This window comes from Orbicella faveolata, unplaced genomic scaffold, assembly GCF_042242905.1.
Source record: "Orbicella faveolata isolate gen_17 unplaced genomic scaffold, um_ofav_v1 contig_12, whole genome shotgun sequence".
Taxonomy (NCBI): domain Eukaryota; kingdom Metazoa; phylum Cnidaria; class Anthozoa; order Scleractinia; family Merulinidae; genus Orbicella; species Orbicella faveolata.
In genome coordinates this window covers 19,501,418-19,526,193 of record NW_028301539.1, presented here as the reverse complement: position 1 = coordinate 19,526,193, position 24,776 = coordinate 19,501,418, and the positions used below count along the sequence as shown (strand labels likewise).

The following is a 24,776-nucleotide window of genomic DNA, read 5'->3' as shown; positions in this document are numbered from 1 at the left end:
ATGAATCCATTCTATGTCCAAAGGGTAATGATAATCAGAATTGCTACAACTACAATGATCAGGAAGTGGAAGCTGATGTCTGTACAACACTGGAACCAGACATAGTAGATCAAGGATCACAACCCACCAATGAAGTTCAGAAAGACTCCCTCATGACAGGTAAACACTTTATTTGACACAAAATTAGACTTTCAGGTGACTTTAAAGTCACAAATAATATTACTTGTATATCAGAAAGCAAGAAGTAATTAGGAACACAGTACCCAAACCTGTTCTAAATGCCACCAAAGATAAAGTCACTAGCATGTATGTAGCAGGTTCTAAACCTCTACCTTTTACAATAAGGGAGATCAAAATGGACCTCTATAAATGTGATCACCATTCACTTCATATCACGTGTATCATTATAAAAAATATTACTGTTGAATAGAAGACATGTGCCAGTAGTTGTCCAGTGTTCAGCTACGGCCTCAAGACCTCAAATAAATTTCTAATTATAATGAGTTTAATTTAATCCAAGGTCCGCAGAAGAGAGTAGAAAACAACGAAACCCTAGCAACTCCATGTGCCAACCCATCTATAAGAAATCTCTCACAAGAGAGTGACAAGACTGTGACAATGAAGTCTTCAGAGAGAAGTGCAGTAAATTACATTGGAAATAATGGCCTTGATTATCTTCATTTATAATTAGCTGTTCATACTCGCAGTTGTACCATTTACATAGAAAGTATCTTGTACCAACAAAATATCACGACATGTACTGACCCATTAAGTTTTAGAGTGCAAATACATTTCAAAGCACCAAAATTAGTGCAAGCATGAAACCATGTTACCATCCTCTTCCAAAGAGAACAATGGAAATACTATTAAATACAAACTTTTTTATCATCAGTTTTTACAGCTGTGTATTTTGTTGACATAATATAACCAACCACTGAAATTATTTACTTCAGTGCAATTCAGTGAAGCAATGCCTGAAGTGAATTAGTGGCACAGGGAAACTTCCATTTTGCCATACACGTTTTTTCTTTCCTTTTCTCCACAAAACTCTCATGAATTTATTGTGCAATTTTCTTTCAAGGGAGGCAGCAATGACCGTCAACTTCAGACTACACTGGGAAAGAGTGTTGCAGTTGTCCTTGGAGTTACTCCAGATGTAGTTCTTTTTGACAAGATGAGAAGTGAATATGAGAAACATCCAAAAGACATACTGTTATGAAAGGTTTATGGATGAACTGGTAAAGATTCAGACTGGCATTCTGAAAAAGCTAAGGGAGTTAAATATAGCACACAGGGAATGGGATAAAGACTATTTTCTGAAAAATAACCATTTACCAACCTATGCTCATGTGAACCAAGATGAGGAGGGTAAGCAGCTAACAAGGAAAATTAAATATGCAAGAGTCCTTCTGAGGGAGTGGAAAATGGACTTCACTTCCTAACCCCTGACTATCTTAACCCTGGACTAATCTCAGCCATTTAAACTACAGTGTACATGTAAGGCCAAGCTTTATTTAGTATAATTTCATATATAATTTGATATGTAAGATATTTACAACACCCACATGTAAGGCAGAGTTCATTATTAGGATAAATAAATAAGCTTACAGGCTCCGGAGAGGAGATTTTAATGCTACAGCAATGTATACAAGGAGCTGTGTTTTTCCGAGAGGTGTGACTTAACTGTGAAACAGATATTAAACTGAGCTTACGAGATTTAATATTGTAATGCACGCAGCTAAGTTTCTTACCTTCCTGATCGATAAATCAGGACCATATTTGTCCAGCTTGCAATAAACAGAATTTACACTTCGCAACTCATGCTGTTGTTTGTGAATGAGTAAGTAATGTCCTTTGTACCAACCCTGTTTGTTGACGAACAACTGGAAAATTCGAAAGGAAACTAAGTATTTCGTGCATCGTTGCTAGGCAATTCCGGGCTTCGCATCTGGAAATTGCTCCATCCGCTAAGGATTTGAACCGTGGACTCAGGTTTTTTAGTGAACTGCAGGAATTGTGCACAGCGGTTGTACAAACACAAACACATATTTTCGTGCACCGATTTCACGGGAAAGGCTCACTTGCAACGATTTTGTCGTTTCCAGAGAGAATCATGCCACAGTTTACCCATGAAAATACAATTGAAGAAAAACGAAGGATGAGAAACAAACGCAACAAAAGGAAACTCTTACGGACTGCAAAGAAAAGGGAGGCCATGGGAATTCTTAGACAAAAGGAAAGAGCTGCGTACTCATGAGCGAAAGAAATGGCGTGCACTAATTACTTAAAGTGGAGACTAGTGGTTGATCAAAACAAAACCAGGACCTTGGACAGAACCAAAGTAAGCTTGTATTCAGACACGTCAAAAACGCATAACCAGCACAGTGTTAAACCGCCTGGTGGTGTTTATACCAATGCAAAACATTGTGGTAGCATGATCCTTAGCTATTTTGCATTCTGGTGTTCAGATAATTCAAATGTTCAGAGGTACAAGTCCTCTGCCTCAACTTCTAGTAGACAAAAAGGGAATGTGCGAGGGTGGGCCCATCACTTGAGGCTATACATGCACTTGTCTAATTTTTGTTTACTGTTTCACTTTTTAGGCAATGTCACTCTATGTTTTTAAAATCACCAAATACTGTCATCCACTCTGGTATACGTACATTGATGACACTTTCACCATGTTTGACAGCAAAGACACCGCTAATGAGTTCCTACGATATTTAAACAGTCATCACGAGAGCATCAAATTTACTATTGATTTTGAACAAGACAATGAAATTCGTTTTTAGACATCCTCATCAAACACTGCCCAAACAACACTTTTGCCACATCCATCTACTGGAAAAAGACATTCACTGGCCTTTATACTAAATGGGATTCCTTCTCTCCACGCAAGTACAAAATAAATCTCATTTGTACACTTACTTATTGCTGTTACCGAATTTGCTCCTCTGCTTTCCTGCTTAAATCTGCCCTTGATGACCTTCGCAAACTCCTGCTTCAAAATGGCCACCCACAAGGTATTATCACTTACAGCATTAATGACGTCCTAAACAGAAACAGAAACAAGCCAAGTAGCCCCGTCCCTACAGTTCTGAAGAAAGATATTATCATCTTATTACCTTACTTAGGTGTACAAAGTGACCAAATCTCTAAGCATCTGAAATCATGTGTATACAATTTCCATTCATTTGTCAATCTTAAGATAATTTTTCAAAGCACTCGCCGAATCAAATCTTTCTTTCAATACAAGGACCATCTAAATCGTTCACAAAAATCTAAGGTCATTTATAAAGTTGCTTGCTGGGACTGCAGTGACTTTTACATAGGCAAAACAAAACGACGGCTTTATGATAGGAAAACGGAACATTTCAGGGCTCTCACTAAGAATGACCCCACACCAGCCATTGCCGACCATATAAAAGCCACAGGTCACAACATCAAGTGGGATCATTTTGATATTCTAGCTTCTGGTAAAACAGATTATCATTGTAAAATTAAAGAAACTGCTTATCCAAGAACTTAAGCCAGCTCTTAATGTAAACGTCAGCAGTGAGAAGCTGATACTTTATTAATAAGCTTAGGCTTTTATCGTTTTACTGTTAAGAAACAGATGTTTCTTAATCTCGTTTCCAGACCCCTTATTTACATTTCATATATAGTTTTCAAAAATTGTAACAGTCTTTATTCCACTTTTGAAAATGTACGTTGCGTAGCATACGAAACGTCAAGTTATTCAAATGCATAAGTTTAATATGTTTATCACCACTACTTGTGTTTTATTCCTCGTTAAACTACGATGGCCCAAGAACAAAAGCCTTTATGATACTGGCATCCAATCGAGGGGGGTGGGGGAGGGGGGTGGGGGAGGGGGGTGGAGGCGAGTATAATACTCCCAAAAATGTCTTCCCTAGTTAGCATGAGAAACCAACGAGCCACTTGATTCTCTAAATTGAGATTAAACTACAATTTTTCTCTATTTTGTTTGTATATTTATTTATTTATTTGTTTGTTTTTTCTCCAACGTACACTGTAACTAGAATTATAGTGATAACATAATTTCAGCTATATTGCAAACTGGGGACCTAAAGTAATAATAATACAAATTTAATGTAGTTAGGCGCCCCAATGATACAATCTAGCATTTGCAATTTATGAGAGTATTTCACTTCATTTTCTAGGTTATTGACAGGAATGCCAAATCAGTACCTTCCTGTACCAAACATTCAAACGTTAATTTAATTGATCCCACTGAACTTTGTCCAGTCAATGGAAAGAACGTAATACTGGGAGAAGGATCATATGGTCAATGCCTTCTGAAACACTCGCCCGGCTAGAAATACAGGTGGTTGAAAAGCAGTCTCTCAACCATAATACCAGTGAGATGCTGAAGGAAGCTCAAATTATGCAGGCACTGACACAAAAATGTGACCCTCCATAGGAAAACACGTCTTATCGAACATTTCAATTTGGGCCAAACGGTGTTTCAAACGCCCTCAAACGGCGTTTGCAAGGCGTTTGCAAAGGGTTTGCAAAACATTTGCAAAGGGTTTGGAAAAAGTTTGAAACGCTTTTAAAAGGGTTTGTAAAGCATTTGAAAGGGTTTGGAAGGAGTTTGTAAAGCGTTTGAAAGCGTTTTAAAGGAGTTTGTAAAGCGTTTGAAAGGAGTTTGTAAACTTTTTGAAAGGAGTTTGTAAAGCGTTTGAAAAGAGTTTGCAAAGGGTTTGCAAAGCGTGTGCATGGGCTTTGCGAAGGGTTTGCAAAGAGTTTGAAATCGTTTGCCTAAGGGTTTGTATGCTAATAAAAGCCATCTTAGTTATAATTTTCATAAAACCTCAGTACGTTAAACCCTTCGGAGCGTTTTTATTCGGCTTCGGTGGTTTTGACAATCGGTCGTTTGCTTCTAATAGTGATCCCGTACGAAACTTCTGAGCGAGACACGGTCGAGATTCTGGCCCTAAAAATGTCTCGCTAATGAGCGAGACAGAACCTGACAATAGTCAGGCTGACAGGAGCGATAAAAATTGAACGATAAGGTCATTCATACATGCAACAATTCGTATGTTAATCAAACTTTCGGTGTGTTGATCTACTTAATTGTGACAATCATCTAGCTAAAGTTACAAGCTCACCTCAATGATCAAGCCTTAACTACTTCCATTTCTTGTGGTACTAAGATTACACTAGCTGCATATTAACACGAAATCCCTTCATTTTAAAATTATCTCTTCAAGAACATCGAAACCCTTTCGGCACAAACACACCGCCGTTACACATTCCATTCCAAATCACAGACACGGAAGAAGATTTTCTTCCTCCAGCAAAGAATGAGTTGATGTTTTCCCGACACAAACACAGCACGAAAAGAAGACACGATGAGATTTTCCCGCTTTCAAAGAATCGGTCGAGTTCTGCAACAGGCGCAGAACTTGATATGTTTATTCAGCGTGGACCAATCAATTGAACTCTCGTATTATCCCAAATGACTTCAAGGTCAGATTTCAAGTTGCGTTGTCACGAAGTGGCCAAACAGTTTTTACCCTTTTACTGTTCTTCACGTGTATCAACACCCAAATCAGTTTAGAATAGTAGAAACTACCTAGACGAAAATGCCAAGGAGTTCTTTGGGGTACATTACGGGAAATTTGAAGCATATTGTATGGTACGTAGGAGCAGACGCAGACTTGTGGTGCGGCATGACATACCTTGGAGTTTTTCGTCGCACGCAATGTGAACACTGCAAGGCCTCTAGCGAAATCTGAACACTGAACAAAAATGCAACCTGGGCGAGAATAACCGTGTTGAAATGAATCTTTTGATGCAAAAGAGCGATCCTGTTATATTTTAGTTTTCGCATTTAGCGCATACTTTTATGGTATGAGGTGTCACGCCGATCGGCAAGATTATGGCCGATAACCAGACCTGACAAAAGTCATGTCCGAATTTTACGTACTTGTAAAATGAATTTAGCCAGAATTACAACGATAACGCACCCTGAAAAATGTTTCGGTAGTGCGCTGTAAGCGAATAAATTCGGTTTGTACTCTATCACGCTAGTTAACGCCATATGATCGGCGATAAACACGCCAGACAAATGTCTCGACCAGTAGTACTGGAGAGACAAAATCCTCTTGTCTCGCTCAGTTTTTGCCACAAAAATAGCATTATGGTCCGAATCGGGCCATAATCTCGCTCAGTCAGGCCACAAATTTTGGTACGGGGACAACATGTTTGATCATAAAATAAAGCTGTCATTCTAAATAGCGTCTTTTGTTCTCTTTCACGAAAAAATAAACGCTAATGAAGCAACACGCGCGGCACATAAAACAGCAGTCAAAGCATTTTCAAAAAAATTCCACTAACATGAAACTAGTTTGACTTCTGTTGCCAAATTTCCTTTTTCCTTTAAAAAAAGAAGAGAAAGAAAACATGCGCGTGCGACTTGAAAAAAATACAAAGTGGAAAGATCACTCCATGTATGTCTTGTGTTTGCAAGTTGAATCACTCCCGCCTTGTTTTCTTTCACGAAAAAAAAACGCTAATGAAGTAACACGCCCGGCACATGAAACAGCAGGAAATCCATAACCAAAAAACATGCCGTTAATATAAAACTAGCAACATAAGACATTTTCTTAAGAGGTTGACTTGTTCCTTCTTTTTTCCTTAAATAAAACACACACGCACGCGCGCGCCTTAAAAATAGTGGTGAAAGGATTACTTGTGTTTAGAAGTTGAATCACTCCCGCCTTGTTTTCTTTCACACATTCTTTGTTTTCTTTTATGAAACACCCTAATGAAGTAACACGCATCGCACACGAATCACAAATTGTATATTAAACAATGGCCTTGTTTTCAATAGCTACGGGTGTTGTTTATGCAATCTTCTATCAAACTCTATTTGAGTGAATAACATAATTGTGAAGTAGCTTTGTTGTATGTTATAAAAATTCAATTTTTTGTTTTGGCTTCTATTATACTGGAAAGTAATTTAAAAGCAATCACACAACTTTTGAATGAAAACAATAACTGTTTGTCCGCAATGCTAAACGTTTAAGTGGGCTATCACTATAAATTAGACCAGTAACCTGCATGTGCACAGTTAGAATACGCTTGTACTCGAAACACGAATATTCGCGATCATCAACATGGGAAAAAACGACCAGATTCTGATACAGTGGGTGACAAAAGATAAGTGGAATGGAGTTAAGCAAAATGCCAAAAGAAAGGATATTAAGCCTGAAGAAGGAGCGTTGCGTTCTGGACAAGAAGTAAAGCTGAAGTGGAGCAGCCGCTGGTACAATGTTATTGTTTGCAAAGATTGGAGTCCCAAGAAGAGAAAAGGTATTTTTTTTATTGACACTAAGTTAATTTCTCTTCCTCAAGGTGAACTCCACTTACGGCAAAATCCGTTTTTGGTTTTCGTGTTTTTCTTAAAATCCAAATCTGAATTTCCCAATCGAAAACACCGTGAATCGATCTTGATGTTAATTCAAACTGCACGTAGATCATGGTTGGGTAGGATAACTCAGTAATTTCTTTCTTTTTTTTTCACAGCTAACTCTGATGTTGTTGTCAACAAAGAGAACGTGCCTGCAAGCAATGCGTCGCAGACTACTGGTGAAAGTGAACGGTACCAGCAGTTTCTAGACGAGCAAAACACGCAAGTGAATGGCTGGGGAGAGGAAAGGAGAAAGAGACTTGCCACTGAACAAACCACTGCACCTAACGTCCGACCGCTCCAAACAGCAGTATCACCTTCCGCTTCGCCGATTACCAACCCTGCACCACCTGCACCAAAAGAGGTACCGATTGCAGTTGTCCCTCCATCCCCGTTGAAGCCCAAAAGAGAACTTAACAGTGCACTACACGCAGCCAAAAAACTAAAAGAAGAGCTTGAGCAGGAGAGAGCCACCTTGAGAGAGGGATTTAAGCGGAAAGATGCGGAGTTAAAGCGCCGAGAGGAGCAGATCCAAGCAAACGTCAGCGATGATGTGCGGAAGGTAAGCGTATACAATTATTAGATACCGTTCTCGGACAAGTTTATGTTTCTCTTTCACGCTGTGTAGCGTAAAAACAGGAAAGACGAGTCAATTCTCTAAAGAAAAATATCTTTGTAGATATGACTTTTCCTTGTTTCGATGATAATCTTCACCTGTGAATTCGTTTATAAGTTCGGTTTGAATGTATACAAGCAGTGGCGTTAAAACGTGATACCATTTAAAATTTACGTGCAATTTTAAAACAAACAACAGTTGGTTCTTTGAGAATATGCAGTTCTTATTAGCTTAACTACGCTAGCAACGCTTATAGTTCTCAGAAACGAAAACCCTCTGGCATAAATGCGAAATGATTTGAGTTGCAACAAATATCGATTCTCTTGTTAGGTACTGGTTAGCATGCAGGACAGTTTGCTGACATTGACAGCCCAAGTAAACGCGCAATTCCAGTCCCTGACATCGAGTGTCGATGAAATCCAAAAGAGATTATCTTCCATGGAGGAAAGCATGGCACTTAGTTCCATGGTAAGTAAATTTAAAAAGTTCTATTAAATTATACTGTGGGTTGGGCTGTATTGCATAACGGAGAGTACTTTTTTTCCTTTTTGAATGTAATCAAGCGAGTTGAAGTAGGTCGAAGTAACGAAAATACCCCTGCATACAGAGTTTTTGCTTATCCTGCAAGCTGAATTATTCTGATGTTTTGATATAGTTGACTGCTTGGTTTTCAGTAAAAGTGCATTTTCTCTTTATTTTAGTTGTCTTTGACTGAAAGTGCTGAGAGTCTTCGCTCAGAGCTTCCGCCAGAACAATCTGTGTATTCTCCAACACTGGAACGTTCGTTGCAGACTTCCACACCTCAGCCGCAGCGACCAAATGTCGAGGAAAGAACGACTGAAGTCATGACACCGGACTTGCTGTTAAGTTACGGCGTGCCACATCACTTGATTGGCGAGACGATTGAGGCCATCCAGCAATGCAATAAACGACACCTTCTGGCGCTCAAGTTGGTACAGCATCTGTTCTCAAAAGAAGAGTTGTCTTCATCTAACTGTGGAGGGAACCATGGAAATGGTCAGCTTGACGGAAGACGCTTGGATCTCATAAAGCGTGAGTTTCATTTTTAATTACTTTAGGTCAGGGTTAACATAGACAAAAGCAGTCCCTTTTTGTCATTGCCCGTCAAGCATGTGTTAATCATGAATGTACGATTTTTTCTCCATTTTTCTGAAGCATTTATTTAAGAATTTGATAAAGAGATAACAAAATGAAAGGCAAGGTCACGTTTGTCGTATAACGTCAAGCTTAATCTCTCCTAATAATGAGAACGCGTGCCGTCTAAAAGAATTTACACAGCACGCGTACTTATTAATTTTAATTTTCGTCGAGTGTCACGCATCTCAAGGACGTTTTTCTTACATATATTAACATCGTAAAGCAATCGGTCAAATTAGTCCGGATTTTAATCTGTCTTCATTTCTTCTAGGGTTGGTATTCTTTGTGTATCCTGTTGAGGTCAGCGAAGTATCAAAGACATGGAGTGACATTAAAAACAAAATTAACAACAAATGTCGGTACCTCAAAAAACAAACTGTTACTCCTCTCAGCTCGGCAGATTCCATGGTTGAAAATGTAACCGTTTCTCAATAAAAACTCGTTCGTTAATCCATTGTCATATCAGCTCATAAGCAGATTCCATGGTTGAAAATGTAACTGTTTTTTAATAAAGACTCATTATTCGTTAATTCATTGTCTGGTTGATTTCTGTCTACACATCACCGCAAGCACAAGAATCAGTGGAACATCGTTAAACATACAGTCACATAGTCAAAACGTTTTGATCCTTATTCTCGTACTCGATTTTTTTCGTGTTTTCACGCGTGAATTCTTGTGCTTGCGCTTCATTTTACATGAAGAGTGTTATTCCGCCTTGCCGAATACTCGCTGCAGACCCGTGAGGAAACAGGAGGTCTTATGAAACCCCTTGTTATTGGTTACTTTCGATCCTAAATTTAATTACTTTCGATTCTCATCAGTCGAAGTGGCTATAAATTGGCAAGAAAAAGTGAAAACATGCTTTTTCTCCTGGACCTCTCTCCGCGGCGGATTTAAATCAGGTTAGAAGAATTTAGTGCTTGTTTTTATTTCATTGTATAACGGCTTTTTTAGAAGCCATGGACTCAGTGGGTTTAGACACCTGTATATTAGCAAATCAGGAGTCTATTCAAGCTGATCTGAATGCGGTAGTTGACGAGTACTTCCATTGGACAAGTTCAGCTGAAGTACAAGGTCAAGTTGACTACGATGCCGATTCTTATTCGTCAGATTCTGATAGCACTTGCTCAGAGCATGACACTTCTTCTGTAGGCCAAGATGATTGCTCACCGGGAGACAATTGCCTTGATCTCAGAGACAGTGACAGCGATGAGCTACAGACAATCAGAAACTTTCTGAGTAATGGATGCGGTTGTCAGTTTGGGCCGAAGATGCAACATTGCAGTTCAGAGTTCTCTTTCAGCGATGTTCTCGAAAGCCGTGCAAACTGTTTACAGTTGAGTAAGAAAAAATTAGATTTAATTGTTCTTTTTCATTTACATTGCCACTTGCGTAGGGACGAAGTTAAAGGTAGAAAGCGAAAGCGGACTGCTTGTAACTTTTATTTCATGGGCCGCCAAATCTGTAAAAAAACGTACTTATTTTTGCATGCAGTTGGTAGGGAGCGCTACTCAAATCTGTGTGAACATTATAGGGCCTTTGGTCTTACTTTACGTGTTCACGGAAACAAAGGTAGGCTGCCTAAAAAGACCTGCTCTTTTGAGGCTACTAAACAAGTTTCGACGTTCATCAGCAACTATGCTGAAGAACATGCGCTTGTTTTGCCCGGCCGTGTTCCTGGCTTCAAGCGTACTGATGTGTGACTTTTGCCTTCTCACATGTCAAAAGCTTCTGTTTAGCGTGTTTATTCAACTGCAATGGAGGCACAAAGTCAAACACCTACTGGGTACTCAAAGTTCATGGAACTTTGGAATCAGCTAACTCCACATGTAGTTATCATGCGGCCAATGAGTGATTTATGTTTTACTTGTCAACATAATAACACTCAAATTGTCCGATCAGCAAATCTTCCTGAGCACGCGAAATCAGCAGTCGTACGCGCTCAGGAAGAACATTTGTTTAGGTCAAGTAGTGAGCGAAGCTTCTACAGAACTACTGTAAAAGCCGTAGAGCCTACCGCACACCAGGTTCTGACTGCAAACAAAGGGATCGTTCCAAAGAACAACCCTCCTTGTTCTTTGAAGGGCAAGATGCATTATTCGTACGATTATGCACAAGTCCACTATCCAAGTAATCCCTTGCAGCCAGGACCCATTTATTTCAAAACACCACGGAAATGTGCTATTTTTGGTGTCTGCTGCGAAGCGATTCCTCGTCAAGTAAATTTCTTAGTTGACGAGTCAGTTCTCACAGGTAAGGGAGCCAACAGTACTATCAGCTTGGTTCATTACTATTTTGGGAAATTCGGGCTTGGCGAAACAGATGCCTACATTCACCCGGACAACTGTTCTGGTCAAAATAAAAACAATTATTTTCTTTGGTACTATGCCTGGAGAATAATTGTTGGTTTGCACTGGAACATTCTGTATTCATTTCTGGTTGCTGGTCACACCAAGTTCTCTCCAGACTGGTGTTTTGGCTTGGCTAAGCAGGCGGTCCGAAAAACTTTTATTTCGGACCTATTCGAGTTGGCCCGTACGATCGACAACTCGACTGTCACAGGCGTGAATGTCACACAACTCTGTGGACTTCATGACGGTTCAGTTATAGTTCCTACTTACGACTGGGTAAGTTTTCTTGATCCCTACTTCAAGAAATTGGCAGGAGTAAAGGGCTATCATCATTTTCGCTTCAGTAAAGACGCGCCAGGGCGGGTTTACTGTAAGCGTTATGCTGACTCTGAAGAAGTAGAGTTTGACTTACTAAAAGATCAAGCAAAACTTCCACCTTATACGCTTCCTCCTGTCATAAAACCATTAGGCCTGGATTTAGAAAGGGAGAATTATCTGTATAAGGAAATTAGACAATTTTGTAAACCAGATTCTGCGAATCTAGTCGCACCAAAACCTTGATGCGTCTTAGTGAAAGAATTGGAGCTTTTAATTGCAACTCTACATGAATGGCAACATGTAGTGTCAATCATACATTTCAGGTTGTTCGAATCAATGAACGTCGAAACTGAACATGCGGGATAGTTTACAATAGATAAGCTTAGTAAACTTTCCAGGTAAATTCCGCAGCCATACTTTTGACAATTTCAGCAAGGCACAAGCTTATTTCCGAATTTGTAAACATATTTATGTAGTACATTTTAAAAATAACACCCGGTTGTTTGATGTAGCGAATTCGTGACAAGGTTCATTCGCGAAATCTGTCAAGCGTAAACAATCACGACCGTCGAGCTATTACGCAAATTTCGGCTTGTCGGTTGTTTGTTTTCGCCGCGCAATGTTTGGATCGAAATTTCGACAAAATAATGCTCAAATAATATTTAAGATGTAAAATTTAAAATTCATCTTTTACCTTTCTCTTTGTGTCTGCGAGAAAACTACGGTGAACATTTGCTTGTATGACCGGCGAAAGGTTTTCATTCACGTCAAATCAGCTGATAAATCGTAAACACAGGCGACCAAAACACAAACCGACATCGCACGCTCGTGCATTTTACATACATTTCTGCACTTTCCCATCATACTGAATAACTATATGTAAATCTCTTTATCTTGCTACTTATGTTAAAAGAACAGTTAATTACTGACGGTAAGGTATTGAAAACTAATCATTGCTAAGCGCGTTTTATTCCTTGCGGACTAGTTCCGCCGGTGCTCAAGAGAAGCGTTTGCCAAGGGTTTGCGAAGCGTTTGCAAAGGGTTTGCGAAAAGTTAGCAAAGGGTTTGTGAGGCGTTTGAAAAGGGTTTGAGAAGCATTTGCAAAGGGTTTGAGAAGCGTTTGACACGCTTTGCAAACCATTTGACAGGCGTTTGCAAAGGGTTTGAAAAGCGTTTGAAATGCTTTCCAAGCGTTTGTAAGGAGCTTGCGAAGGGTTTGCAAAGCGTTTGAAAAGAGTTTGCGAAGCGTTTGAAACGCTGTCAAACCCCGTTTGTGAGGCGTTTCAAACACCCTAAAAACACTGTTTTCAATAAGACGTGTTTTCCTATGGAAGGTCACAAATATTCTTGCCATAATAGGTGTGCAACTTCAAAAGGAGCCCATCTCCTTAATTATCGAGTTCAAAGGGGAATGCGACACATCTGTAACAATAAGTAAACTGTCATCATCTGACTGTGACAATGAAACAATACAGAATGTAAAAACTTCACTGACAAATAATGATTGGTTAAGGTATTCCTGGAGGTAATTTGCATATTTCTCCCATATTTACATGCATCAAATCGGTCAAAACACTGTCCCAAAGTTAGTCACATTTTCACATCTAAAACGTTATTGTATGTATTTTCTTCAAAAAACAATATCATTCTGTAAGAATTGAATTTGGCCCTGAAATTTGATATTTGAATGGGCGTGGTCGAAATCCCCTCGGTTTTCTTCTTTCTATATACCGTAAAAACTCGTGTATAAGCCGCACCTTTTTGCTGAAATTTTGGGCTCAAAATGGCAGGTGCGGCTTTTATACGAGACCATTGCTTTCAGAGGGGGCTAATTGCCTAGTTAGGGGTCAGATATAGCACCTAAAAACGTAAGTAAATAAACATTCAACATTTTGAAACCTGTTGCTGTTGTTGATCATTGCTTTTGATAGAAGTAGTGGCTCCCAAAGGAGCGTTTGTCTCTTCAGGTTTTAAACCTGAATCTTCTTCGCGAGTAGTTCTTTCAAGCGATTCATTTGTACTTCCTTTGCGCAGCTAAACTCTAACTGGCATGGAATCTCCATTCCTCCACAAAGCTGCTTACAATGCCTTCTGCGACCGATCACTTCAATACTGATCTCTCCGCCATGTGCAAGAAAATACCACGCTATTCATGAGAACTCACGGGGCAAATGACCGACTGTTTCGGTGTTCTTCACAACTTGCACCGCGTGTTTATCCATAGGATTGTTAAACTCGCGTCAAGCAACAAGTTTTTCACCAATTGAAGGCTTCCATACATGTTTATAAACATGGTATCCACACACAGCTGATGTGAAATGGAACTTTTCCATGTTGTTTATTGTTCGTTCGATCATTCAATTTGATCAATCTACGTGACTCGGCCCAGGCTTCTTATCGGTTTTTAGCTAGCCAATCAAAGTGTATTTCTCGTGTCCAGACTCTTAAATGACTGCGTGGTTACTAAGCAATCATTTTGCATCGATCGGTCAGAGATTGTTTTGCTCGGATTTCCATTTGAATTTCATCGTTTTCCACTATCACCTTTAGCAATAAAGGCAACATCTTGTCTAAAGAGCCTCTCTTTAGGAGGATATCGCAAATTCCATTGAAGAATAGCTTGTAAAAGGTATTTCAAGAGTTATTTAGCTCGCAGCAAATACACAGCATCAGATTTGACCAAGGTTACAATGTACAAGTAATCACTTTCTTTTGCTCAGCGCTTTTTAAAGAGTTTTCTTTTTTTCAAAATCAAGCTCAAAAGTTGGGGGTGCGGCTTATATACGAGTGTGGCTTATACATGAGTTTTTACGGTAACTCAAAGAATATTCCTTCCACGTTAGAAAGGTTTGGCCAATTGATGCACAACATTGAAAACTAAAATTTTGTGGGAGTACGTCAAGGAAATGTAAAACAGAAAAAATATGTCTAGAAATGTGATTATGTGTACTTATGAAATTGGCGACACTACTACGAGTCTTGAATTCGAAGGCATTTGACGTACTCCCACAAAAAACTTCGTTCACATGCGTAGTTTATGTCTGCCAAGTTTTAAGTCCTTCCATTTAATCTACGAAAAGAAAATGAAATGAAAAATCCCCACATTTGAAGCACCGTCTGTTTTGACACACAAAATCAAGCTTAATTTGAAAAATATCAGTCCGAAAGCTCTCCTTCGATCGTTTTCAATGGCAGCCATCTTGTCAAGGCCTACAATAACAGTTTCCAGCGGTATATCGTCCAAAACGGCCCTGTTTTTTACCCCTCTTTCCTTTTACGGGGTGCTATTTTTCCCACGAAACCAATCATAAAAAGCGATTACAAACAATGACGCCTTTGCATAGCAACGGCACCCGCAACGGCATCCAACTATTAGTGTTGACAGATGAACGCGACTAGAGCTAAGCGAAATTGAAGCAAGCGAGAAATTGAACGTGCTAGAAAATCTCATAGACTAAAACCAAAAGAAAAGAGAACAAATTGGAGTGATGCCACCGAAAAAACGACCGAAACAAACGAACGAGAAGTCGGCAAAAGCTAACGAGGCTCAGGGTTCTGGTTCACATCGAGAATCGCACTCGATTTTGAAAAGTTGAGGGAAGCTGGCTGGACGATCAAACAAGAGGAGAGGGAGTCTTCTTCGGGAGTTAAGGTTTACTTTCGCTACTCAAACCCAGGTGGAAAGACATTGAAAAGTGCTAAGGACGTAGAGCGTCAACTGAAATCAGAAGGAATCTACGAAAGATTCACGACTGAAAAAGCTGACCGAGCGTCCCAAATCTGTCAAACTCAAGGATCTTCTTCATCAGACCCTGATTATGAAGCCCATGTGATTCACGAGGTAAAGGAGGAGAAATGGTGAGTTTTTGGTTGTGTGTGCAATGTGTTATCTTGATTATGAATATGCTTGTAAACTACTGATTTATGCGATTTTCATAAGTTCTGTGAACTTCTATTTATTCAACTGCTCATGTATGTGAGAACTGACATTAGCATTCTTTTGCCATATTGTGTTGTTTTCATCCCAGCCTATTTATTCACACTGACAAAGATACCCCTGATAGAAGCATTTGGTTTTTGATATTTTTAGTGGTAGGACTGATGTTCCAGAAGGTTTGTTCGTGGCCACAACTTCGAGCATTGTCTCTTTTGTTCAAGATTTCAACCAATTTTTTAAATGTTCATCAAACAACAGAAAATGTAAAGGTATGTTTTCTCTTTTTACGAGTTTATTCTTGTAATGATGTCTGATTAGCGAAGGCCGCAAGTAAACCCTTTGTTTTCGATACGGTCTACAAAGTGTATCTAACTTGTCTACAGTGTATAAATTTTATTTTATGACCCAACATGAAATTTAATTTCTCCTTACACTCTGAGTATTACTTTGCTGCGCATTGAGGCTAAAATTCAGAAAACTTGCACCTGACAGCTCTAGTTGTAGAAGACTAGGGAAATTTAAATTAATTTAGTTTTGGTTCTGTGTCAAACAAAACTTGTCTAAATATGATAAAACCCTATTTCTTACCTCTTCTAAGAAGTCAGTTTTCTGATGTTGAACATTTCCTAGGTAACTTTGACCTGCTGAGTTTTTCTAAATGTTTGCAGTAATTCTCAGTTTTATAGCATGTTTTTGTCCCCTAAAATCTCATGCACGTTTTAAACTTTGCAGAATTTTCTTTGCTTGTATTTATTAACCGATAAAAGCTTCACAAAATAGTAGCTAAAGAAACTTTTGAAACAACGCCACATCGGCGATTTTCAAACTTATTTCAACCCTAAAATCCTTTTGGTCCAACAATTCCTTCAAGGCATTATATTTAAAATGCATTTGTTACTAAACCAAAACATCTTTTGAAATCTCAATGGTATCATTGCAATCTAATTACATGATATTAAATGCACCAGCATTTTGAGCCAGAGAGGTTTAATTCTTTTAAAATATTTTGGTGGAAAGATGGGTCAAAACATGGTTATTTTTTGGCCTAAAACAGATCATGAACACATATACCGCAATAGCTCTTAGACGTTAAAGAACTTTGCTATAATATTTTACCCACTGCATTATCACCTTATTATGTAACCCTACAAATGAAAGGGTTTGTGTGATCCTACAAAGGCCTTTCTTATGAATAAGTTGTTGACAGCCTTGGGTCATCAGGGTTCAAGCTCCACAAGCTCATGGGATCACTCACTCATACCAACTCTTTGGCTTTTCAACATACTCTATTCTCTGTGATGTTCTCACTAGCCTTTTATGGTTTTTTCGAATCAGGGAGCTAGTGGCCAAGAGCACGACTTCTGGCAGTGCAGTAGTTCAATGCAGTAATTTGCGCTTTCTCACACAACAAGGTAGTATTCGCATGATTACAATAACGGTAACAAACTTCAAGCACAACACCACAATACCGACCGTCATCCATTTGATATCTCAATAGCATGAGAGGATCTCTTGCTTATGCCCAGTTCAAGCCATCACAGAATTTTGTAAGTTTAGGGGCACTCACGTGCACCCACTTTTCTGCCATAGTGACACAAGCCCAATCACGTTGATCAGTTTAATGCCACACCTCATAGCTGCTTGAGTTTTCGTGGTCTAGATACAAGCAGGTACAAAGGTCATAGCCATCAAACTGGGCTGCCAGTCATGTGGCCGACAAAGGTTTCTCTCATATGGAAGACAGATTATCGATCCTTTTATTAAATGTCGAACAAAATAATTGATTACATACGTTTGCTTTATCCTCTGGAGTTAATGCATGCATTCTGTCATATATGATACAACCGGGTGTGCTCTGTTTCTTTGTACATGATTTCACAAAAGACCAAAAGCGTTTCAGACTGGTGTTTAATGAAACTGTGAGGTCTTTGACATATGCAAAATAGGCTTGTTTCTATTGTTTTTCACCAAGTTGCTAAATTTTTTAATAGTTGGCTCATTTTGCTTGATCCCCAGAGAATTTCGCCTTCTTCCAGAGTCTTTGCTTCTTGTGCAAAAATTTCTTCAAGTCTGAGTTAAGTCAAGGCATATGGCGTCAACATTTAATCAACTTCTTCTGAATATTATGTTCTACAGCTTGGGAAACTAATGTCCTCCATGCTTACCACACATCATCCACAGAGCTCATTTAATAGATCGCATCCCATGGAATCTTAACAAGATCCTCCCTAAGACCTTTCCAATCTGCTGTGCGAAAGCTGTAAACAAACAATTGGTATATATAATGCAGTCACATGGGGCACGTCCTGTGCGAATTTGAGCCAAATCGATGAAAACCTTGCAATTTGTACGTGGTTAAAGTTTCATGGGGCAGAATGCATGGACATCATTAAATATTCATTATCAGCGAAGTGGCAAATTTGAATGCAAGAACGCTCGCAATAAGAGAAGAAAGGGCTAAAATTGGCTCAGTAGCGTTGATTAAACTTGCTTTTCTGGTTTCAAGAAGTATAAATCTACCAACCCACGCGCGGCTTTTTGAAGAATGCTATATCTACATTTAAAGGCTAAAACAAACAAAATTGAACAAGTGTAAGGACTGTTCTTTTGCACTTGAAAATACAGCAAAATTGGCCTTTTTTTGTATGGAGGCTGTTTTCAAAACGACATTTCTAAAAAGTTCTACTGATTTTCGCCAACCCACGAACGGCAAATGAAAAATTTATCTTTTTTCTACCAAAATATGTTTGAAGATTAAAAATCGGTCAACGGGAACCACTGTTCTTTCCGGTTTGAAAACTGCTAGTTGTAGTTGTGTTTGAAAATGGCGCGTCTCGAGCAAGTGGGCTATTGTTTCAAGCCTACGACCGAATAACAATGGTAACCAAGACTAAAACAAAACCCATTCAAAAAAGCCACTCGTGTGTAAAATGGTTCACAATTGCCGCGAATTTTAAAACTGAGGTTACTGTTCCGGCTGACTTATTCGAATAGCCGACCAGATCGCGCAATGAATATAAACATGGAAAACGTCAGTGATCAGGAGCTCTTTTCAGAGCTCTTCGAAAACCCGATCAATCCGTTACTCCTTCATATGGTACCTCCATTTGTTGACGTAAACAGTCCGATGTATTATCTTCAACTTAACGGCGAAGTAATATATAACTGGCGACAAGTTCACGGGCGTCCCCAAACAGTCTTTGACTTGCTCCAACGAAGCATCTTGCCTCTTGGATACCAGCTGAAGGCATCGGGTCAAGAGCGTATTGGGAATGCACTTGCTGAGAGCATTAGAAGATTCTGGAGAAAAGTTCAAGGAACAAAGGACGGAAAAAAACGAAAAAGATTAAAGCAGAGACTTGGGTCAAGCTGGCCATAAAACCGGAGGAGATTGAGTGGACACCTTTCGACGTGTTGGCCGAGACCAGAAATGTAGAGGAGAGAGCGGCTTCTCTGTATGAGGAGATGCGGCAAGAACTTGCACACCGTGGCAAGGACTTCACTGATGTTGGCAAGAAATTGTACTACAAATTTAACTGACTTAGGGAGATACAGTAAAAACCCACATGCAAGAACCTAGAGATTTAAGAACCTTCTGGCAGAAATTTGCTTTCTTAATACCCTAAAATTTAAGAACCTGTTTAGCCAAGCAAGTTCCAACAGGTTCTTATATGTGGGGTTTAACTATTTAATTTATATGTTTTTTTTACCAAAATACAGTTCTTGATGGAAAGATACATTTTATATACAGTACTGTTTATATTTTTAACCATTTTTTATACTATTTTCTGATAATCAACAACAATGTATAACATTTATATATAATTTGTAATAATAAACAATTATGTACTTTTAACTTTATTAAATTTTCATTGCAGTTAAGCAACACACTTGATGAAGAACCAACAGTAAAGGTCAAGATATCAGGGGATGGGGCCAGGATGTCGCACTCAAGCTCGCTGTTTGTTTGCTCATTTTCGCTGCTTGAAGAGGGCCAAAATATTCTGTCCAGTTCAGGTAAACGATAAATAAAAAATAAAACATCCAGGGCAGAGTCCCTTTAACGACTAAATCTGTTGCTGGAAGCATAAAACTGTTTGAGATGTGATCCCAATTTTTCTGTTCTTTGTTTTAGGGAACCACACAATTGCTGTAGTCAAGGGACCTGAAGACTACAGCACACTGTCAGATGGTCTCAAGAATGTCATTGATGCAGTCAACACCTTAATAGATTATGGCTGCTTGTACATTGATGGTAAAAGAGTGAATCTTCATTTTCATTTGGGAGGTGATTACAAGGTATGTGATCCTACTGGTAGTTACTGCTAAGACAGTTGAGCTTTTTAAAACATAAAATGTTTTTTTCCAAACAGTTCCTGTTACTTGCAATGGGCATGAAAGGGGCAACCTCAAACAATTCTTGCATCTGGTGTTTGATACACAAAAATGACAGGTATGTGTTAGCATTATTCTTTAAATGATCACTGTGCACAAAACAGTTTTAGGAAGTATATTTTAACCAATTAATAAATAAATGGAATGTAGTTGAGATTAATATAATTTAGTTGATATTTGATGTTTAATAGCCATTATAATCTCAATTCATAGGTGCAAGATGTCAGTGGGTTCCACACACTACAATTCAGATGGCATGAAAAGACACTTTGGACCAAGATGGCATAAAGATCCAGGATGTGAACACCAGCCCCTATTTAAAATTGCCCTTGAGGACATTGTCATAGATGAGCTTCATCTAATGCTCAGAGTAACAGACCGACTGGAGAAAGGCATCATATTCGAGGTCATTGACTGGGATGAGGTACGTATAATGAAGAAATAGTAAGTCCAGACCATTCATGCTCACTCGTCCCGCCTGTAGTTTGGTTTGGAAATAATTGTTGTTCTACGCTGGAACAGGTCAGATTATAGACAATCAAGGTAACTAATTAATTTCCATCCTCTGTTTCACAATAGGCTGAAAACAAAGGTAAGCCAGCATCCCAAAGAAAGCAAACCCACCTGAATACTCTGCTCTCAACCGTGCGGTCACTGGGTGTCTCCCTTGATGTGTGGAAATCAGCTGACCCCAAAAAGAAATATGAATGGACATCTCTGATGGGTGGAGAAAAGCGCAAACTCCTGAAGAAGCTGCCAGAGCAATTCCACAAGATCTTGCCTCAAGACAAAGCACCGGCTGTCCAGAAACTATGGAATATAACATGATATTTAATAATTAAAATTTATCAGCAAAATTTATCATGTAAAATCAACAATATTGTAAGCAAAACCATACTTACATATATATTTTTATTTATATATTATTATATATGAACTTATATAAAAAGCACTGCTTGTATTTTAGGAGTTTAGAGAGCTGCTAGAAATGATCAACAGCCCAGATCCCACTGGAGAGGACATCAATCATATTGAAGTAAAGGTAAGGATGATTGACTACTATTTTAATGTGTCCATGGTTCATTTGCATTTATTTTGAGCAACATATCAATTTTCTGACCAACAGGCAAGAGACTGGGGAAAGCTGATGGTAAGCATGTCTGGCAGTGGTGCGGGGTACTTGGCAGAAACTATTATTACCCCCTATATGCACATCCTTGTGTTTCACGTTCCCACCATGATGAGAATACACGGATCCTTAAAGAACTTTAGTGGCCAAGGTAATGTGTGTGTTGGTTTTTTTTTTGTTATTTTGGTTAAGAGAACAATTAAAAACAATATTGCTCCAGTCCAGGGCTTTGTCCCACTGACTGAACAAATAAGTAACAGTTACCAAATCTTTTACTTACCAGGTGTAGAAAAGAAAAACGATGACATTCGACGTTTCTTTCACCGCAAGATAAATAGGTGGGATGCCAGCACAAGTGTCCTCCTTGTCAAGAAGCGTCAAGAAGACTTGGGAGGATATGAGAGGCAGCCTAGAAAGTATATGAAAAAAAATGAAGCTTTCTGGTGCAATGGTGGCAAACAACAAATAGCCAGAGACTACCCACGCATTTCCACGCAAACAACACAGCCCAGAGAAGATTAATGAACATTCCATAATATGATGTGATTAGCTAATTAACATTATCAAGCGAAAATATAAAAACACATGACAGTAGAATTATACATATATAATTATCTACAAGACAACCAAACTTTCATTTTCAGAATTCATTTATAAACTTTACAAACACTGGAGATTCATATTCTAAACATTTTTATATCTATAAAATATGTCACATTAAATAAAGTATTTATTAACTGACAAATTTTGAGTGGTTTTATTTCTTAAGCCCTGATCAAATGGGGATGATAGTTGACGGTAGCTGGAACTCATCTTCTTGTCTGACCACCAACTCTCCTGCGCTATCTTTGACTATCATAAGCTTTTTGACCGGGGCTAAACTTTATTAAGGTTTGGTGGGATCCGAGAACGAGTTAAACCAGAAACCCACGGTTTCAACATTTGCGAAGTTGAGTTTTCATAGCAATGCTAAGTTTTGAATGCAGAACCTTAATCATTTGAGGTCAAATAGAGTCCAAAGTTATTATAACATGGTTGAACTGTTCAGCCTGTCAGCAACATAATTTGGCAATTAAATCAATCTGTGAGCTTATAAAAAGCAAATACTTCAGTGTTGTCAAGGAAAGGTTGTAAAAATATGGAAGGCAGTCACAAAAGTACTTCAAAAAAGATAATGCCTTCTGGTGTCAAGGTGGAAAAGAAACACCCAAGGATTTTATATATACCACAACCTCAAGAACCTGACACAGTCATTCAGCATACTGAAAAATATTAAAACAATCAAATCTACTATGATTTATGACTCTGTTTGATTTTAAATGATTAAGTTCTGCTTTTAAAGTAAAACCCGTTAGGTTTAAGGAAAAATTTGCGTGTGACTTCAAAAACTCATGCGAACAACCATGATTTTGCAAAATTCGATTAGAAAACAATCGACTTATAAAACAGAAACAGACAACGCAGTAGGGCAAAAATGTGAAATATTTTTATCATTATTATTTAGTAGCAGACTTACCTCTAAGACAAGTTTAGCAGCCTTTAAACTCCCATTCAAGACATTGAACATTCAAACCGGGCAGCCGAGACGGGCAGCCATGGACGCAGCCATTATTTTGAAAACGCACGCAAAGTTGCTGTATAATAACCGCTTGCCAAAGGTATGCAGCCGTTTCTAGATCCCAGTGCCCACAACTGTGTTTCAGTCACACATCTCGTAACTCACCACTCGCGCTCCAGTATTAAGGTTAAAAGAGGTTTTCCCCGGTATGGCTGAACAGCAAAGATCGCGATCGGTAAGAAGTTTTTTTTCATCAGTGTCGTGTTTCTGGTGTTACAAACCGATCCGTTAATTCTCGCTTTAAAGCTTTTCAAACTTTCATTGTACATGTAGCCTACATTCAATGACAGCGATGTCTTCGACTTCATGGAGGAGTTGCAGGCTTACTTAGAGGGAAATCTTGGGTTGTTAGATGAAGTAAGTAAATTCCTGCATACCATAGGGCAATGAATATCGATATATTAAATTGAGAAAGAGGCAAACAACAGCTGAAAAAAATGACAGCATTACTGAAAGTTAAGTTTAAATTTGTATACTATTAGTGGGCAAATTTCCAGAACTTGTGAATTTAAGCTCACCCATGCTACAGAGCAAGCTCTTACACTAAGCATTTACATTTGCACCGATTTTCAGGCGAGGCCACCGGTGGATTATCTTGCTCGATGGTAGGTAGCAATTTCTCTTTTTTAAAGCTGAAGTTTTTAGAAAAACTTTAGTTGGTTTATAAGCCGTTCCTTGCTAATAGTGTGATATGTCACCTTCGTAGGGACCGAATGGTGTTGCTGGCCGCCCGCTTCATTAGCGAGCAGCCTACAATCAGAGATTTGTTGCAAAATCAAGGTAAATATTTAATTCATCTTAAAGGAATAGTTAATCACATACATGCAATCTCATTTGACTTTTGAATTGAATTTTTTCTCCGAGTATTTTGTGCGCTGACTGAATGACACCTTTCTCGTGTATTCAATTTAATACAGTTTATCTAACTTAGTGGATACGTCTCTCGTAGGTACGCAACAGACTTCAAATAAAAGGAAACCGGATGAAGATGAAGACTTTGGGGACAAAAGCAAAAGAAGACAAACTGAAAAGAAAAATAAGTTGTGATTTTTTTCCTGTGTTTGTAAAAGACATCACACCTTCCTTTCCTGTTGCACGCTGTATTAAACGAACAAACAGAAACATCTTTAGGTCTGCGCTCTAAGAAAACCGTTTTCTTAGAGCGCAGACTTAAAGAAGTTTCTGTTTGACGTTTCAGCCAATCATGTAAAAAAACTCTCAGCTTTGAAAAAATATCAGAATTGTAAGTTACTATTTCCTTAACATTAAAAAATTATTTTAATTGGTCATTGCTTTATTTCATTTGATGGCTTCTAAAGAAGCCGTTTGTTTGATTGTCCTGCTTGAACTCCATCAGATGGGTCCAGCAAGGTATTTCTTTCTGAAGACAATGCGAACGCATTCCACTGGACGCGAAACTTTCTTCTCGCCGTGGTAAAAGGAAGGTGACTTCGACAGCAGCAGGCGGAAAGTCAGCTGTATGATCCGGCAACGGCTCCCATTTGCGTTAATTGTCCGTTCCACGTACGGACCCAGTCCAGCATCTTCTAATTCTAGATCGCTGATTTCTGCTGGTTTCAACTGAATTTGGGCTGGCATGTTCGGGAACAGGAAACGGACCACGTCATGACGAATCTCGATCGATTCCTCGTGTTGCAAGGGAACCTTCATTCCCCGCTCAAACACAAGAGCACTCCTTTCACGGGCAGCTTCCACACGTACTGGATCAGGGTCCGGACTTTTGAAGGCTTCTATAAGCTCCGGCGGTAGGTGAGCTTTGGGTTCCCATGTGTTTTCGCTGGCGCAGTATCCT

At 38.9% G+C, this 24,776-nt stretch overlaps 3 protein-coding genes, 1 long non-coding RNA gene and 1 pseudogene across 4 annotated transcripts; all 5 read left to right on the top strand.

Moving 5' to 3' along the window:
• Positions 1-7,148: 7,148 nt before the first annotated feature.
• LOC149117017 (uncharacterized) lies at positions 7,149-9,739 on the top strand. The gene is made up of 5 exons (XM_089280698.1): positions 7,149-7,344; positions 7,558-8,003; positions 8,388-8,525; positions 8,759-9,110; positions 9,487-9,739. Exons 1-5 carry the CDS (start codon positions 7,149-7,151, stop codon positions 9,648-9,650), a joined length of 1,296 nt encoding a protein of 431 aa, XP_089136824.1. The 3' UTR covers positions 9,651-9,739.
• A 1,299-nt stretch (positions 9,740-11,038) lies between these two features.
• LOC149117016 (uncharacterized) lies at positions 11,039-12,240 on the top strand. The gene has a single exon (XM_089282701.1). It carries the CDS (start codon positions 11,054-11,056, stop codon positions 12,125-12,127), a length of 1,074 nt encoding a protein of 357 aa, XP_089138827.1. The 5' UTR covers positions 11,039-11,053; the 3' UTR covers positions 12,128-12,240.
• Positions 12,241-18,265: 6,025 nt separating this feature from the next.
• LOC149117015 (uncharacterized) lies at positions 18,266-19,361 on the top strand (annotated as a pseudogene).
• Positions 19,362-19,648: 287 nt separating this feature from the next.
• Positions 19,649-22,090, top strand: LOC149117014 (uncharacterized; the record flags this gene model as incomplete). Its single annotated transcript, XM_089280678.1, has 7 exons — positions 19,649-19,838; positions 19,957-20,120; positions 20,195-20,274; positions 20,430-20,640; positions 20,796-21,035; positions 21,184-21,258; positions 21,343-22,090. Coding segments are annotated over 7 exons (1,485 nt in total), but the record flags the coding sequence as incomplete, so codon positions are not given.
• Positions 22,091-23,656: 1,566 nt separating this feature from the next.
• LOC149117013 (uncharacterized) lies at positions 23,657-24,003 on the top strand. Its single transcript, XR_016205526.1, has 2 exons — positions 23,657-23,743; positions 23,913-24,003. It is a non-coding gene; the product is annotated as an uncharacterized LOC149117013 (long non-coding RNA).
• Positions 24,004-24,776: the final 773 nt, after the last annotated feature.